Source organism: Leiobunum rupestre, chromosome 2 (genome assembly GCF_980474605.1).
Source record: "Leiobunum rupestre chromosome 2, qqLeiRupe1.1.hap1, whole genome shotgun sequence".
Classification (NCBI taxonomy): domain Eukaryota; kingdom Metazoa; phylum Arthropoda; class Arachnida; order Opiliones; family Sclerosomatidae; genus Leiobunum; species Leiobunum rupestre.
The window spans coordinates 79,594,858-79,608,394 of record NC_143385.1 but is presented as its reverse complement, the minus strand read 5'-3'; the positions used below and the strand labels follow the sequence as shown (position 1 = coordinate 79,608,394).

The 13,537-nt window shown below is 33.9% G+C and overlaps 1 protein-coding gene across 2 annotated transcripts; it reads left to right on the top strand.

Moving 5' to 3' along the window:
- The first annotated feature begins 812 nt into the window (after nt 1-812).
- On the top strand, nt 813-11,908 carry Rab21 (RAS oncogene family member Rab21). 2 transcript variants are annotated; one of them, XM_090166440.1, is made up of 7 exons: nt 813-1,095; nt 2,861-3,047; nt 4,818-4,877; nt 7,623-7,730; nt 8,492-8,610; nt 11,144-11,232; nt 11,713-11,908. In XM_090166440.1, the coding sequence occupies exons 2-7, from the start codon at nt 2,898-2,900 to the stop codon at nt 11,838-11,840; spliced, it is 654 nt and encodes a 217-aa protein (XP_090022566.1). In that variant the 5' UTR covers nt 813-1,095; nt 2,861-2,897; the 3' UTR covers nt 11,841-11,908. The 2 variants fall into 2 exon arrangements, with proteins under 2 accessions (XP_090022566.1, XP_090022567.1); XM_090166441.1 differs by lacking the exon at nt 813-1,095 and adding an exon at nt 1,116-1,231.
- Nucleotides 11,909-13,537: the final 1,629 nt, after the last annotated feature.

Genomic DNA, 13,537 nt, shown 5'->3' with positions numbered 1-13,537 from the left:
CAAGCGCCCCCCCCCCCTGAATGGCCACTTGCGTTGCCCTAGAAGCTCTGTTGAGTAACAAGACGTCAGAGCTTACAGAATGACTTTTTGGAAAATTGGAAATTAATCTAGTAGTGGTCTGCTTTTGCAACTGCATTAACATGTCAATTTCACGTCAAACATGTCACGATTCCGTTGATCAACAAAATCCGATTTCAAACGTGACGTCAAAACCGGAAGTGAAAAAATCTTTCAGTAAGGAATGCGCACTCAACCATAGAAATCTCATAGGTAACTAGAATGCTGCCGCCTAGAGCCGAGCTTGTCGCCAGTTCGTTTTGAACTTTCAGCCAATGAGAGGCCGTAGAGTGCTTCCGCCAAGGAGGATAATAACCCTCCTTGGTTCCGCTACTATCGCGGGAGCTAGGTGACGTCATTCTCTCTGGTGACATTAAATTCTTGGCAGAACCACTCTTTGAGCTCTGATTGGCTGATATCTGACTATCGTCTGCCACGGCATTTGGTCCATTTTCCAGTTACACGGCAGCATTCTAGTTACCTATGAGATTTCTATGCACTCAACGGTTCAACTGTTTGCTGCTACTGGCTACGCTGTGGATGCTACCGATTAAATGACTTGGATAAGGAATAATTTAAACTTAGGAGAAATATACTAATATTTTAATTTGTACTTGAGGGAGAGAAAGGATAATTAATTCATTGACTAGCCAGGTACTAGGCATTCCTTTAGAACTTTGTCCCGTTAGCTAGCTAGCGAGGGAAACCCTTATTTTGCAGCGTATTGAGAGTCCCCTAGGGAAGTATAATTTATCCATGCTCTCACGGTCTCACCGTGAAAACCATCAGTACTTGGTTACTGCACTGCACAGTTAGACAACAGTTTTATATTTTATCTTTTCCAAAGAAGTAAAGTGTACTGTTTTTTGGTACGCCCCGTTTGTGTGAACAGTAAAATTTAAAATGTTACTTTAGTTACTTTATATGGATATTTAATTCTGTTGTTTTAAAGACTTAAATAACGGATACATCACTGTAACCACAATACTTAACCAGAAACCCAAAGCTTCAACAAGAAATCATCTTATTCAGACAACAGTAATCTTCTTCATTTTTTGGTGTTTTTAATGTTAATACAAATCATTCCTGTAGAATACTACTGGTAGTGAAGTTTTTTGTGTTATTTTTCAATAGCACAGAATGCTTTTAGTTCAACAACAAAATAGGGGCAACTGTTGGTGTGAAAATATTGTACTGGATATAAGTTTGTTAATTCTTTGCTGATCCAGTTCTGTTTATTTGTCACAATTTTATGAGATTTTTATATATTTAATGTACATATTTTTGAGATAACCGCAATATGAGATGGTAACTATACAGTTTGAAGCCTATGATTGATGGATGGCTAACATTATAATATACTGTACCAGGACCTGTGTGAGAGAAAGTCAATAACTTAAAATGCCCTTGAACTTCTAACTTCGTGAAAAATTGAGTATTGAGGTGCACATGAACCATGAAGTTTCTTATGTAAATTAAATATCGAAAAATTATAGAAATCGAAAACTTAAATTTAAATAGTCAGGCCAAAGTTAAAGGGCCACAGCGGCATTTTAAAAATTTGGGTCAAAATCCAGTAGCTCCTCCTCTTTTATAACACTTGATAGCAGGACTGGCTAGTTATATTCTAGAAATTCAAATTATAATAGCTCCCGGTAATATATTGGTTCAATATTTTATGTATAGGTACTGTAATATGTTTATAAAATTACAGTGCTGGAATAACACTGCGGAAATGAATAATATTATTAAAATAAATTTTAGTATTGTAAGGCTTACGGGTAGAGTTGAGTATCTGCTGCCAAGGGGTAGGGAAAAATGGTGGCAGGGTCGCGTGCTCACTAGGTACGATTCCAGGTGGGCCATGCCCCTGGCATGAGTGAAGTTAGGCGGCAATACTTAGTTTATGATTCTGTTGGTTCTCTTTAGGACCATTTTTTAGTGCTAAGCCTTAATTAGTTTTGAATTTTTAAAAAATGAAATATTCATCTCAGCTAAAAACAAAATTTTATTGAGTTTTGCACTTCATTTTACACACTTTGGTGCCAAAATTATTAAAAAAAAACCGGGAGCTATTGTTACTTTTACCAATAGCCCTCTCATTAAAGTAACAAGATCTTGTTTTAATGCAGCTCTTACATTGCTTGTCTCTTTCTTGCAAATCTATGAGTGAGTGCTTTAGTAGAAAAGCTCTGTCTTGTGATGTTATATTTCTACTGTTTTCTTTAAATTTTATAAGGTATAAAATTTTTCATAATGAGTTGTATTCACAAACATTGCTTCTTAATTTTGTACAACATAATTTGTTAGTTTCAGGTTTCTATGTATTTCACAATTTATTTCTTAATACTCTTTAGTCTATGAAGGAGTCTGTGAATTTCTTAGAGGTAGCAATTAAAGTGTTTTAAATTACAATAGAACATAGACCATATAGAAGTGGAAACCATGAGTATGTGCCTAATAACATGAAGGTACTGCTGATGGAATTCAAAATGAATTTATTTTAATATTGAGGTCTGACCATGAACAAGTACAGAGGGGGAAGCTACAAATCTTGGGCCTACTGGTGTTTTGACGTGAAAAGACCTATGTCTACTTAATTATGAAATCAAACATTTACAGTTCACTTTTATCCCAGATAAGTCTGGAGATTAGGGTGGCTTAGGACAACGGTGTGCAGGGGTGCCTGCAGAAAGTTCATAGCTTGTAAAAGGGGGGCTCCATTTGCCTCCCCCTAAAACTATTAAGATTACTTTGTCCTTTCCTTTATTATTTTTTCTAATTGTTTGATTTTGTTATTCAGGTATGTGAAGAGGCCATCAATTCTGTGATAATTAATAATGGCAGGAAATAATTCATTGCAAAATTCAGGAACCCGTAGCTATTCCTTTAAAGTTGTGCTTTTAGGGGAAGGATGTGTTGGAAAGACATCTCTAATTCTCCGATATGTTGAAAACAAATTCAATGACAAACATTTCTCGACTCTCCAAGTAAGATTTCATTGTTTGGTTGTTGTTATGTGCTGCAGAAAATTGTTTTTTTAAGAGACTTCCTAACAAAATATTCACGAAAGGGTTTATGCTTTCCCAAATTTAGCATTGTACATGTATTCTCTTAATGGGTAGCTACTGTAAATTAAATATTATTGCCAAATGTGGATAAGAACGTGTATGAAAAATCTTTAACTAGGGCTGAGGAGCACAGTGTTTTTCCTGTATTTAGAAGAAATCATTGTAAGGTGTGCCTAAAAATGATTTATCTTGTTGTATTCATAGCTTGCTCATGGGTGTGACCTGTTTTCGTTGCCATAGTAACAAGTTCAGGTCAGCCATGACATTAAAAAACACCCATGGTGGTCTTGTGATTATTTTCATTGCAAGATCGCGTGCTTTATTGTCTCATGTGTGACGTGCAAAAAAAGTAATGGCATCTGTATCAAGGGGGGCTTATAGTCAAATAAAAAAGTTGTTGCTAAGAGCTACAAAAACGTTACTACGGTTTTGCCTTAATTTATTATTAAAATTAATTTTTCAAACTTAAAGATATAAATGAAAAGGTAACGAAATAGATTTAAACCAGAGATGGGCAACAATATTTTGGAACTCTCGCTCCTCTCATTTGGAATGTCAGCTCTTTGAAGAACTGAGCGTGCCCATCTCTGCTTTAAACTTCACATAAAAGTATGCTTAACGATATTGTAGTTTGGGCAAGTAAAACCATTAGCAAACAATCAACTTTAGTTTTTCTCTTTTTGCCTAGTAGTGAAGATAGATTTAAAAGCTGTGAAATAATTTTCCATAAGCAAAATTAAATTTGATTTTTTTACTTTAATGATGTAATTACACATTTCATAATTTAAAATAAGAAATTTTATAGATTTAAAGAATTTATATAGTTTATCAGAAACAGGGCGCCAATTTTAAAATTGGATATTCATTACGCCTAAGCTACAAAATTAACTTTGGGTTAGATTCAAATCAAAATAAAGCTTCAAATTATGATTTTAATATAGCAATAAATGTTTGGAAAAAGTTTTTGTTATCTATATTGAGCTTTCAGTTAAAATAAACTGGTCAAATAAAACTTCATTACTGAAATGGCAATATAATGGCTTCATTTATTTAAAACAATGTATCTCTGTAAACCAAAACTTATAGAACATCCAATAGTTCTTTTTATAAAGTACCGTCGCCTTTTGTTTAAATGTTACTCTTACACCACAGCCTCTTACTTTTACAAGTCTACGAGCGTGCGCTACACTCCCGAGGAATATTGGTTTTTCTAGCGCGTGTGCAAATCGCCCGTTCGAAGAATACACTAATAAAGCTGTGTCTTGTGACGTAGGAGCAACATTTTAACAAGTTGGGCAAAACCACTTTTAATTTTATAAAATCAACTATTTTCTGTCATGAAACTGTTGAGCTGGTGTACAGCTCATTTTCATTAATCTTATATGCTTGTATCATTATGTTTCCATTCACAAAATAACAAACGTTTAAAAAGTGAATGCTCTTCTATTTGACGAAACCCTTTGTCATCTGTTTTACACTAATTTGGGAAAATAGCGGTCTTCTCATTTCACGATCCATTTAATTTTTTGAAAATGGAGTTCCTCTTTTTTACCTGTCAATTGAGATATGGAAACTGATATTTCCCTCTAACTACATAATTTATTGCCTATATTGAGGACAGGTTCCAGAAGGGGGCACATGATTCTTCCCTCTGTGGCACTCTAACATATGATATTTTTTTTGTTTCAGGCATCATTTCTCAGCAAGAAATTAAATATTGCTGGAAAAAGAGTGAACTTGGCTATATGGGTATGTTACTCTGGTTGCTTTATCAGTTATACAGATATGAATTTCCATAATTTAATTTCAATGATTTAGAGTACTGATAATTAAATTTTTCTAATGCCTATTAGGCAAAAACTATTACCTTTTGTGGGGCATTTAATAATTAAAGAGTGTAATGAGCCTTTAAGTCGTGTCAGGAGTTCATCAAGATAGGAGAATTCAACTGTGAACAGCAAGTATTGTACCTACATAAGCCAACATCATACTTAATTCTTAAAAATAAAACCTATTTAAATAAGGGGGTGACAAATCATGTTGCAACCGACTTGTTTCATTTTTGCCCTGTCGCTTGGTGGGGTACTGATAAATAAAATAGCTGCTCCAGCTTGTTTACTTTTGTTCAAAGTTTATTTTAATATTCATGGCTGATGCTCTACCAAGAAACTTAGGTTCAGTGGAAGATGAACAGGGGCCTGGGTGGAGGTGGCCCAAATCCTAGCGACAACGACCAAGTTGGTGTATGTGTGACCTTTAGGAGAGCTTAACGTTTTTGTGAACCATTTTTATTGATTCCATACCTGTGTCAGGGGCGAGTGACCATTCACCCTAAATGGGTTAGAGTGTGCAATAACTGGTGGCTTTACCGGGGAGTTGGGGTCCGGCTCTTGTAACCCATGAGGGCGGTGGCGCACTGGGAGATGTTAGCTCTGATCAAATGGTCCTATCTCCACTTCCGACTCTGGTCAGATTTGGGCGCGAAACTGAGCTTCGGCTCAGGCTAATGGAGAGAGTCCGTGCAAACTGGCCGCCTTGGCGGATTGGTTAGCCTGCTGTGGGGTGGTGGGCCTCCGTATGAGGGCACAGTGGTCCTGTTTCCCAGCCTTTTGGGGTACACTGGGATCTCCGGTGCCAGCTGTGCCGGGTTATGTGGACCGCTGTGTGCCTGTCGTTCCCCTTTAGGAGCTCTCTCCAAAGGGTATGACTCTTTACCTACGAAGGTAGGGTGTTGGCTGGAGTTGCTAAAGCATCCACTCTTAATCCCAATGCTGTGTGCTAAGTGCTGCACCTTCTGCTGGGTTGAGTGGCTTGCGTCAAAGGTGCAACCATCAGTAGTAGGGTGCTACTACCAATGCTGGATTTGTCACATGTCCGGGCTTGGGGACGCTGGCATAGGGCACTATGATGATAGGCCTCTGACGGTATGGCCCCTGTTGCTAGGTACACCGGGCTATATGAAAATATTGGGTATTTCTGAATTTTAGAACTACCCAAATACGGCAGAACCAGTGGCGTAAATAGCGCCCCCGCAGACCCCGCGGCGCGGGGGGGGGCCCCAAGAACTATGGGACCCCAAACGTTTATGATAAAAATCGGTGCTATTTAAAAGGGCCCCCAAGTTGTTTTTCGCGGGGGGGGGGGGGGGGCCGGAGTTCCTAGTTATGCCACTGGGCAGAACTACCCACTAAAATAGGCCCTGTTCATTGGGTGTCATGTTTTCCTGCTTCCATTTAATTTTGCCTTTTCACTATAGTTAGGTTTTAAATAGATTCACAGGAATTGCAACAAATTTATGTCAGAACGCTACAAATTAAGTGATGTTCCCTTACCAAAAAATAAGTGGTCTTGTAACTTTTTAAGTTGGTTTTAAGTTGGTATTTGGAACAAATGCCAACTAAATACCAACTAAAAGCTTTCTTAATAAAGACCACTTAAAACCAACTTAAAACTTACTTAAAAAGACCTCTTAATAAAGACCACTTAAAGCCAACTTATAACCTACTTAAAAATTATAAGGAATTATCTGACCACTAAAAACCAACTTAAAACCAACTTCAAAAAATGAGTATTTTCCAGCCAACTTAAAAACAACTTATTACCTCTTTAAATAGTTTATTAAAATATGCTGGCAACTTGAACCTACTTAAAACCAACTTAAAACCAACTTAAATGTGAAAACCTACTAAATACCAACTAAAAACCAACTTAAAACCAACTTAAATGCAAAAACCAACTTAAAACCAACTTAAATGCAAAAACCAACTAAAAACCAACTTATTTTTTGGTAAGGGTTGCGCATCTGTATAAGTTAGTCGACAATGACATGGCAGTTTATAACTCCCATCTTGATGAACTTCTGGCCCTTACCAAAAAATAAGTGGTCTTGTAACTTTTTAAGTTGGTTTTAAGTTGGTATTTGGAACAAATGCCAACTAAATACCAACTAAAAACCTACTTAAAAACCACTTTACACCAACTTAAAACCAACTAAAAGCTTTCTTAATAAAGACCACTTAAAACCAACTTAAAACTTAAAAAGACCTCTTAATAAAGACCACTTAAAGCCAACTTATAACCTACTTAAAAATTATAAGTAATTATCTGACCACTAAAAACCAACTTAAAACCAACTTCAAAAAATGAGTATTTTCCAGCCAACTTAAAAACAACTTAAAAACAACTTATTACCTCTTTAAATAGTTTATTAAAATATGCTGGCAACTTGAACCTACTTAAAACCAACTTAAATGTGAAAACCTACTAAATACCAACTAAAAACCAACTTAAATGTGAAAACCAACTAAATACCAACTAAAAACCAACTTATTTTTTGGTAAGGGGGTCAAGTCAAACTTTGATTCAGGAAGCAAATAATTTTATCCTATTGTATTAAGGGATTTGTTGGTCCATTAGCTTTGATAATATAGGTGATGGCATTTGCTTACAAGCTGTACCTATAGTATAATTACATGTTTGAAATTTTTATTTCAGGACACTGCTGGTCAGGAAAGGTTCCATGCTTTAGGTCCTATTTATTACAGAGATAGTCATGGTGCAATATTAGTTTATGATATAACAGATCAAGACTCTTTCCAAAAAGTAAGTGCAATAGTTTTAAAGGGGCTATAGACCTCTTTGACTTTAAAAAACCTATATGCCAGAAATGAACTTGACCGTAACTGAATTATATACAGTTTTCTATTTGACTCCACGAGATTTTCTCAACAATAAACCGAGAAATTAAAAATGTTTCAAATTCGAGCGATTATTTTTTAATTGAAAAGGAACACGCTAAGATAATTGCACAGAGTTATCTCAATTCTTTTATCTGTGGAAATTGGCAGATCGGTTTCGAGTGATCACAGTGATAGATGGAACACAGTAACATTGATTGAAGCAGATAAAAGCATGCGAATGGAACTTGAAAAGTTGATTGGAGCAATCTAAAGGGAAATGCTAAGTTATATTTAAAGGAGGGAACACATAGAAATCATATCATATTAATTAAAATTAAACAGTACTTCAGTGCTGGGTTATTTTTTAAATAATGCTAGTATAAATAAATTTTCATGATATAACAAGTCAGAATTTAAACACACAACCTTAGAGTAAATCCTCCTAACATGAATGCTGGTTAAAATGATAACAGTGTAGTAAACTTTGACCTTACCTAATCTATTTCTAGTTTAAAGTAATTAATTGTACGCTTTATTAGAATGAATTTGCCGACTAGACAATTTCCCCATTCAGAAAAGTTTTTTATATCTGAATAAAAAATATATATCGTTAATTCTTCAGTTGGTGGATAAACAGTACGTGACTGGTATTACACTGATTTAATCAATTTATGTACTTTTCAGGTCAAAAATTGGGTTAAAGAGCTTAAGAAAATGTTAGGGAACAATGTATGTCTTTGTATTGCTGGGAACAAAACTGATTTAGAAAAAGACCGAGCAGTTCCAGTGGAGGAAGCTGAAACGTAGGTTTTTTTATAACTTCACATTGAATTTAGCTTAAGGCACCCAACAAAGACTGAACCCAGTTTTTCTTTGACTTGCTCTGAAAGTGCTCTTAACTCTATCCTAGATCAAGCTAATTTTACGCACGGCCTAATTTTTCTGTCAGAGAGTAAGTGATAACAATTTAGCAATGAGGAAAGCTATGTTTTTCGGAGAAGTATTTCAGGGAAAATTTAAATAAAGGCTTAGCAAAGCTATATTACACTGAAAATCTTTTAACTTCATTTCCCTTACCAAAAAATAAGTTGGATTTCAGTTGGTATTTAGTTTGTATACACATTATTAGTTGATATTAACTTGTTATTAAGTAGGCTCAAGTTGTCAGCATATTTCAAGTTACTAGTTGAAGGGGTAATGAGTTGTTATTCAGTTGGTAGGAAAATACTTCTTTTGCTAAGTTTGTAATTAGTTGGTTTTTAGTAGTCAGGAAGTTACATATTATTTTTAAGTTGGTTTTAAGTAGTCAAATGTAAATGTCGATTCTGGTTTAGTTGGAAATAAGTTGATTAATAAAGACGATTTAAGTTATTTTGTAGTAGGCATTTGTCCCAAATACAAACTGAAAACCAAGTTGAAATACAAGTTGTCGTAAGTGGTTTTTAGCCAACTTATTTTTTGATAAGGGTTTCCATAAAATCAGTTTAAAATTAATAAATCCAAATTATTGTAATAATAAAAGATCAATTATTTTCCGCTCTTACCTGACTACTTCTATTTACAATTAATAATTTTTTAATTCAAAATATCTCAATTCCATTGCTCCGTCAGTGACCTTGGAACAACACGGAGCTAAAAATTAACTTATCTTTCCTAAGCAAAATCTTAATGTTAAAACACCATTTTGTCCAGGCAGGAATCCATTCCTTACCAAAAAATAAGTGGTCTAAGAACTATTTAAGCTGGTTTTAAGTTTGTATTTGAGACAAATACCAACTAAAAACCTACTTAAAAAAAACTTAACACCAATTTAAAACCAACTAAAAACTTACTTAAAATGTTACTTAATAAAGACCACTTAAAGCCAACTTAAAACTTACTTAAAATGTTACTTAATAAAGACCACTTAAAGCCAACTTAACTAGTTTACTGAAATATGCTGACCACTTAAAACCAACTAAAAACCAACTTATTTTTTGGTAAGGGTATACCTGTACTTGGAAGGCTTATCGCGGCAAATTTTCGTCTCTATGTGGCGGATGGTTTTTTTGTTGTCACTATGTTAACTTAACAAACAACTATGTGAGAGGGGAGTGTGCACAGAGAGGATTTTTTTATCTTGTAGGTGGGGCCAAAGCCGTCAGAGTTACACTATACGCGATACGGCAGGATAAGCATTCCAAATAGAGGTATGGATTCCTGGTCCAGGGTATTTTTTTCTCTATATCCCAATGGGAAATGCAACGATTTTTATAGCAGTAGGAGCAGCCCAAAGAAAAATAACATAAGCTAAACAAATTGAAATTACATCAAAAATCTTTTAACCTTTTTAGATCCTTAATTAGAATGCTATTAAACATATCTTTATTATTCATGTGTACTCAGTGGTGTAGCTACGGGGGGTGTGACCCGTACCGGATTCCACCCGTTTGAGAAATTTGAAAAACGTTTTGTTACACGGTTTGACTAGTAAGTAGCACACCATGATATCCGCACCGGGTTCCACCCATGCTAGCTAGGCCACTGACAATTTGTAAGTGTACTAGTAATATCAAGAATGTCGGAGGGTACCTTTACCAAAAAATAAGTTGGATTTCAGTTTGTATTTAGTTTGTATACACATTATTAGTTGATATTGAGTTGGTATTAAGTAGGCTCAAGTTGTCAGCATATTTCAAGTTACTATTAAAGGGGTAATAAGTTGTTATTCAGTTGGTAGGAAAATACTGCTTTTGCTAAGTTTATAATTAGTTGGTTTTTAGTAGTCAGGAAATTACATAATATTTTTAAGTTGGTTTTTAGATGTTTCCCTAGTAGGATTTAAGTTGCTTTTAAGTAGTTAAATGTAAATGTTGATTCTGGTTTAGTTGGAAATAAGTTGATTAATAAAGAGGATTTAAGTTATTTTTAAGTAGTCATTTGTCCCAAATACAAACTGAAAACCAAGTTGATATACAAGTTGTCCTAAGTGGTTTTTAGCCAACTTATTTTTTGGTAAGGGTAAGCAGAAAATATGTGGGTTCACTTTGTGATTCCTGGAAGAAAAACCACATTTCCCCTTTGTCGGGAAAAGAGGGGGTAAGACACACTAGTAGGATTGCAGGTGTCTCTTGGTGAGGATAGCTTCTGGGTATTATGAAAACAAACTTAAGTTGTCACAACTTATTTTCTGTTAACTTTAATACATTCTTGGAATTATATTAGAATGTCATTCAAAAGTGCAAGTAGTTCCTTAATGGCTTGAGAATCCAGACAGTTTCACCCAAAACAGAATTTCCTTAATTGTTGGATTTACAAAGTGTTATATTTTAGGTTAATTGATATCTTATATTTTAGATATGCAGCCTCAGTGGGAGCTAAACATTTCCTAGCTTCTGCTAAACTAAATAGAGGAATTGAAGAAATTTTTTTGGAGCTCACTAAAAGTATTATATATTTTGTTTTAATCTTACACTTTTACCTGACCTTAAAGTTTAAAATTTTCATAATTGAAATTATATTTTGTATTTTATTTTATGGAACCTATGGTGGTTAATTTTGACAATTTTTTTTTTACTTTCACAATTATAAATTGTTTTAAACTAAACTCCCATGTGTTCTTTCTTAAACAGAGAAATACTAGCACCTTAATTTTTAACTACTTTATTACTCAATAAAATTGCGTATTTATTAGCTGATTGATTCTCTTATAAGGTTGAAAATAGTCTTTTGTGCTATACAATGATTATTGAGTAAATTAAATTTGTTATTTAATATTGAATAATCATCGACGAGGAATATTCGCTTATTCAACGTAGATTTATTTTTTTACACTCAATATTTATTGATGATTATAGTTAATAATTATTTTTATTATCCCTTCAGTAATTTACTTTAAATTGAAATTTAATTTTTTATCTTTTCAGATATGATAGAAGTAACGGAGAGTACAGAAAGTCGGGTTAGTAGTTTAGGTAGAAGCAATCGAAGAAATGTTGTTATAGTTGATGATGAACCTGAACAGCATCAAAGAACTGGTTGTTGTGGTGGTTGATGAAAGATGTTTTTGTTTAACTTTCTTACTTGCGATGCTTTTAATAAAATTCAATTTAAATATATAAAGTGCCGCGTCAATAATTTAAGACCAAATATAAATACCAAAATTGACCCATCTGTGCAAAGCTAGTGAAGTAAAGATTTCACACTACTGAAATTTAAAATAATTTTTACACGAAATGGCATATCTTTAATTCATCCAAATAATTTAAATTTTTAAAAAAATTTAAAGTTGTCTAAATATATAATCCCTTCAGCTTGCTTTTATGATGCAGTTGCATAAAGAGTAACAGGCTTCTGAAACTGAATCCTACCAAACAGTGTAGTGATGTGTAATTTATAAAATTGTGTATAAAAAATTTAGCTTAACTATTTTACTATTGTGCACTTTCACGTGATATAAATAATTTCTTGTATATTATAGAAAAAAGAAAAATTATAGAGAAAAAAGTCTTTTTATTTTCGTTAAAATTTACCAGTAGCATAAGTAACTTAATAGACATAAGAATGATAATTATAATTTTTTAATGATTGTCAAATTTAGTCATTGCGACAATTAACTTTTCTTGGGCCCTGTGCAAAGTTCAATTATTGGGCCCCTTATTTTTTGGGTAAATTTACCCTTACCAAAAAATAAGTGGTCTTGTAACTTTTTAAGTTGGTTTTAAGTTGGTATTTGGAACAAATGCCAACTAAATACCAACTAAAAACCTACTTAAAAACCACTTTACACCAACTTAAAACCAACTAAAAGCTTTCTTAATAAAGACCACTTAAAACTTACTTAAAAAGACCTCTTAATAAAGACCACTTAAAGCCAACTTATAACCTACTTAAAAATTATAAGTAATTATCTGACCACTAAAAACCAACTTAAAACCAACTTCAAAAAATGAGTATTTTCCAGCCAACTTAAAAACAACTTAAAAACAACTTATTACCTCTTTAAATAGTTTATTAAAATATGCTGGCAACTTGAACCTACTTAAAACCAACTTAAATGTGAAAACCTACTTAAAACCAACTAAATACCAACTAAAAACCAACTTATTTTTTGGTAAGGGTATAAACAAACACAGAATAAATTGTGCAGGGAAAATATTTAAGATCTAAAATTTACAGAAATCGGGGTAAAAATTTAGTAACTCCTCTTGAGTACTTTCGCTCTTTTTCAGAACGTTTCCAAAGTGAAACCTGAGGAGCCGCTGTCAGTTCCGATAATTTAGTTTGCTTAAAATTCATTGAAATTTTTAGCATAGGAAAAATCTAATATAACCATCAGCCACATAGAAATTGAATTCCACAGATTTAGTTATGAACGTGGTGAGGGTTCTAGGCGAATTTTCAATTATATCACTAGATCTAAGATAATTTTATTCTCGGAAAACGGGTCGTAGGCATAGTAGCATATTTACAGTTTTTGGGCACTCTCTCCTCACCCTTAATGCACCTGAAATGATAAGGGCCTGCTGTACCGTCGCTACAACATTGCCTACGCCCTGTCCTAACCGGTAGTTAACAAAACAATAACAAATACGACGATCAAGAGAAGTATAATTGAATCGAGGGAAATAATCATGGGCTTGATTATGTCTAATGCAGAGCTGAATTGTATAACCTGAACATTGTGAGTCGTAAATTACATGATGTGTAATTGGATCGGTTTAAAGGGAATAGAACCTCAGGTATTTTTTG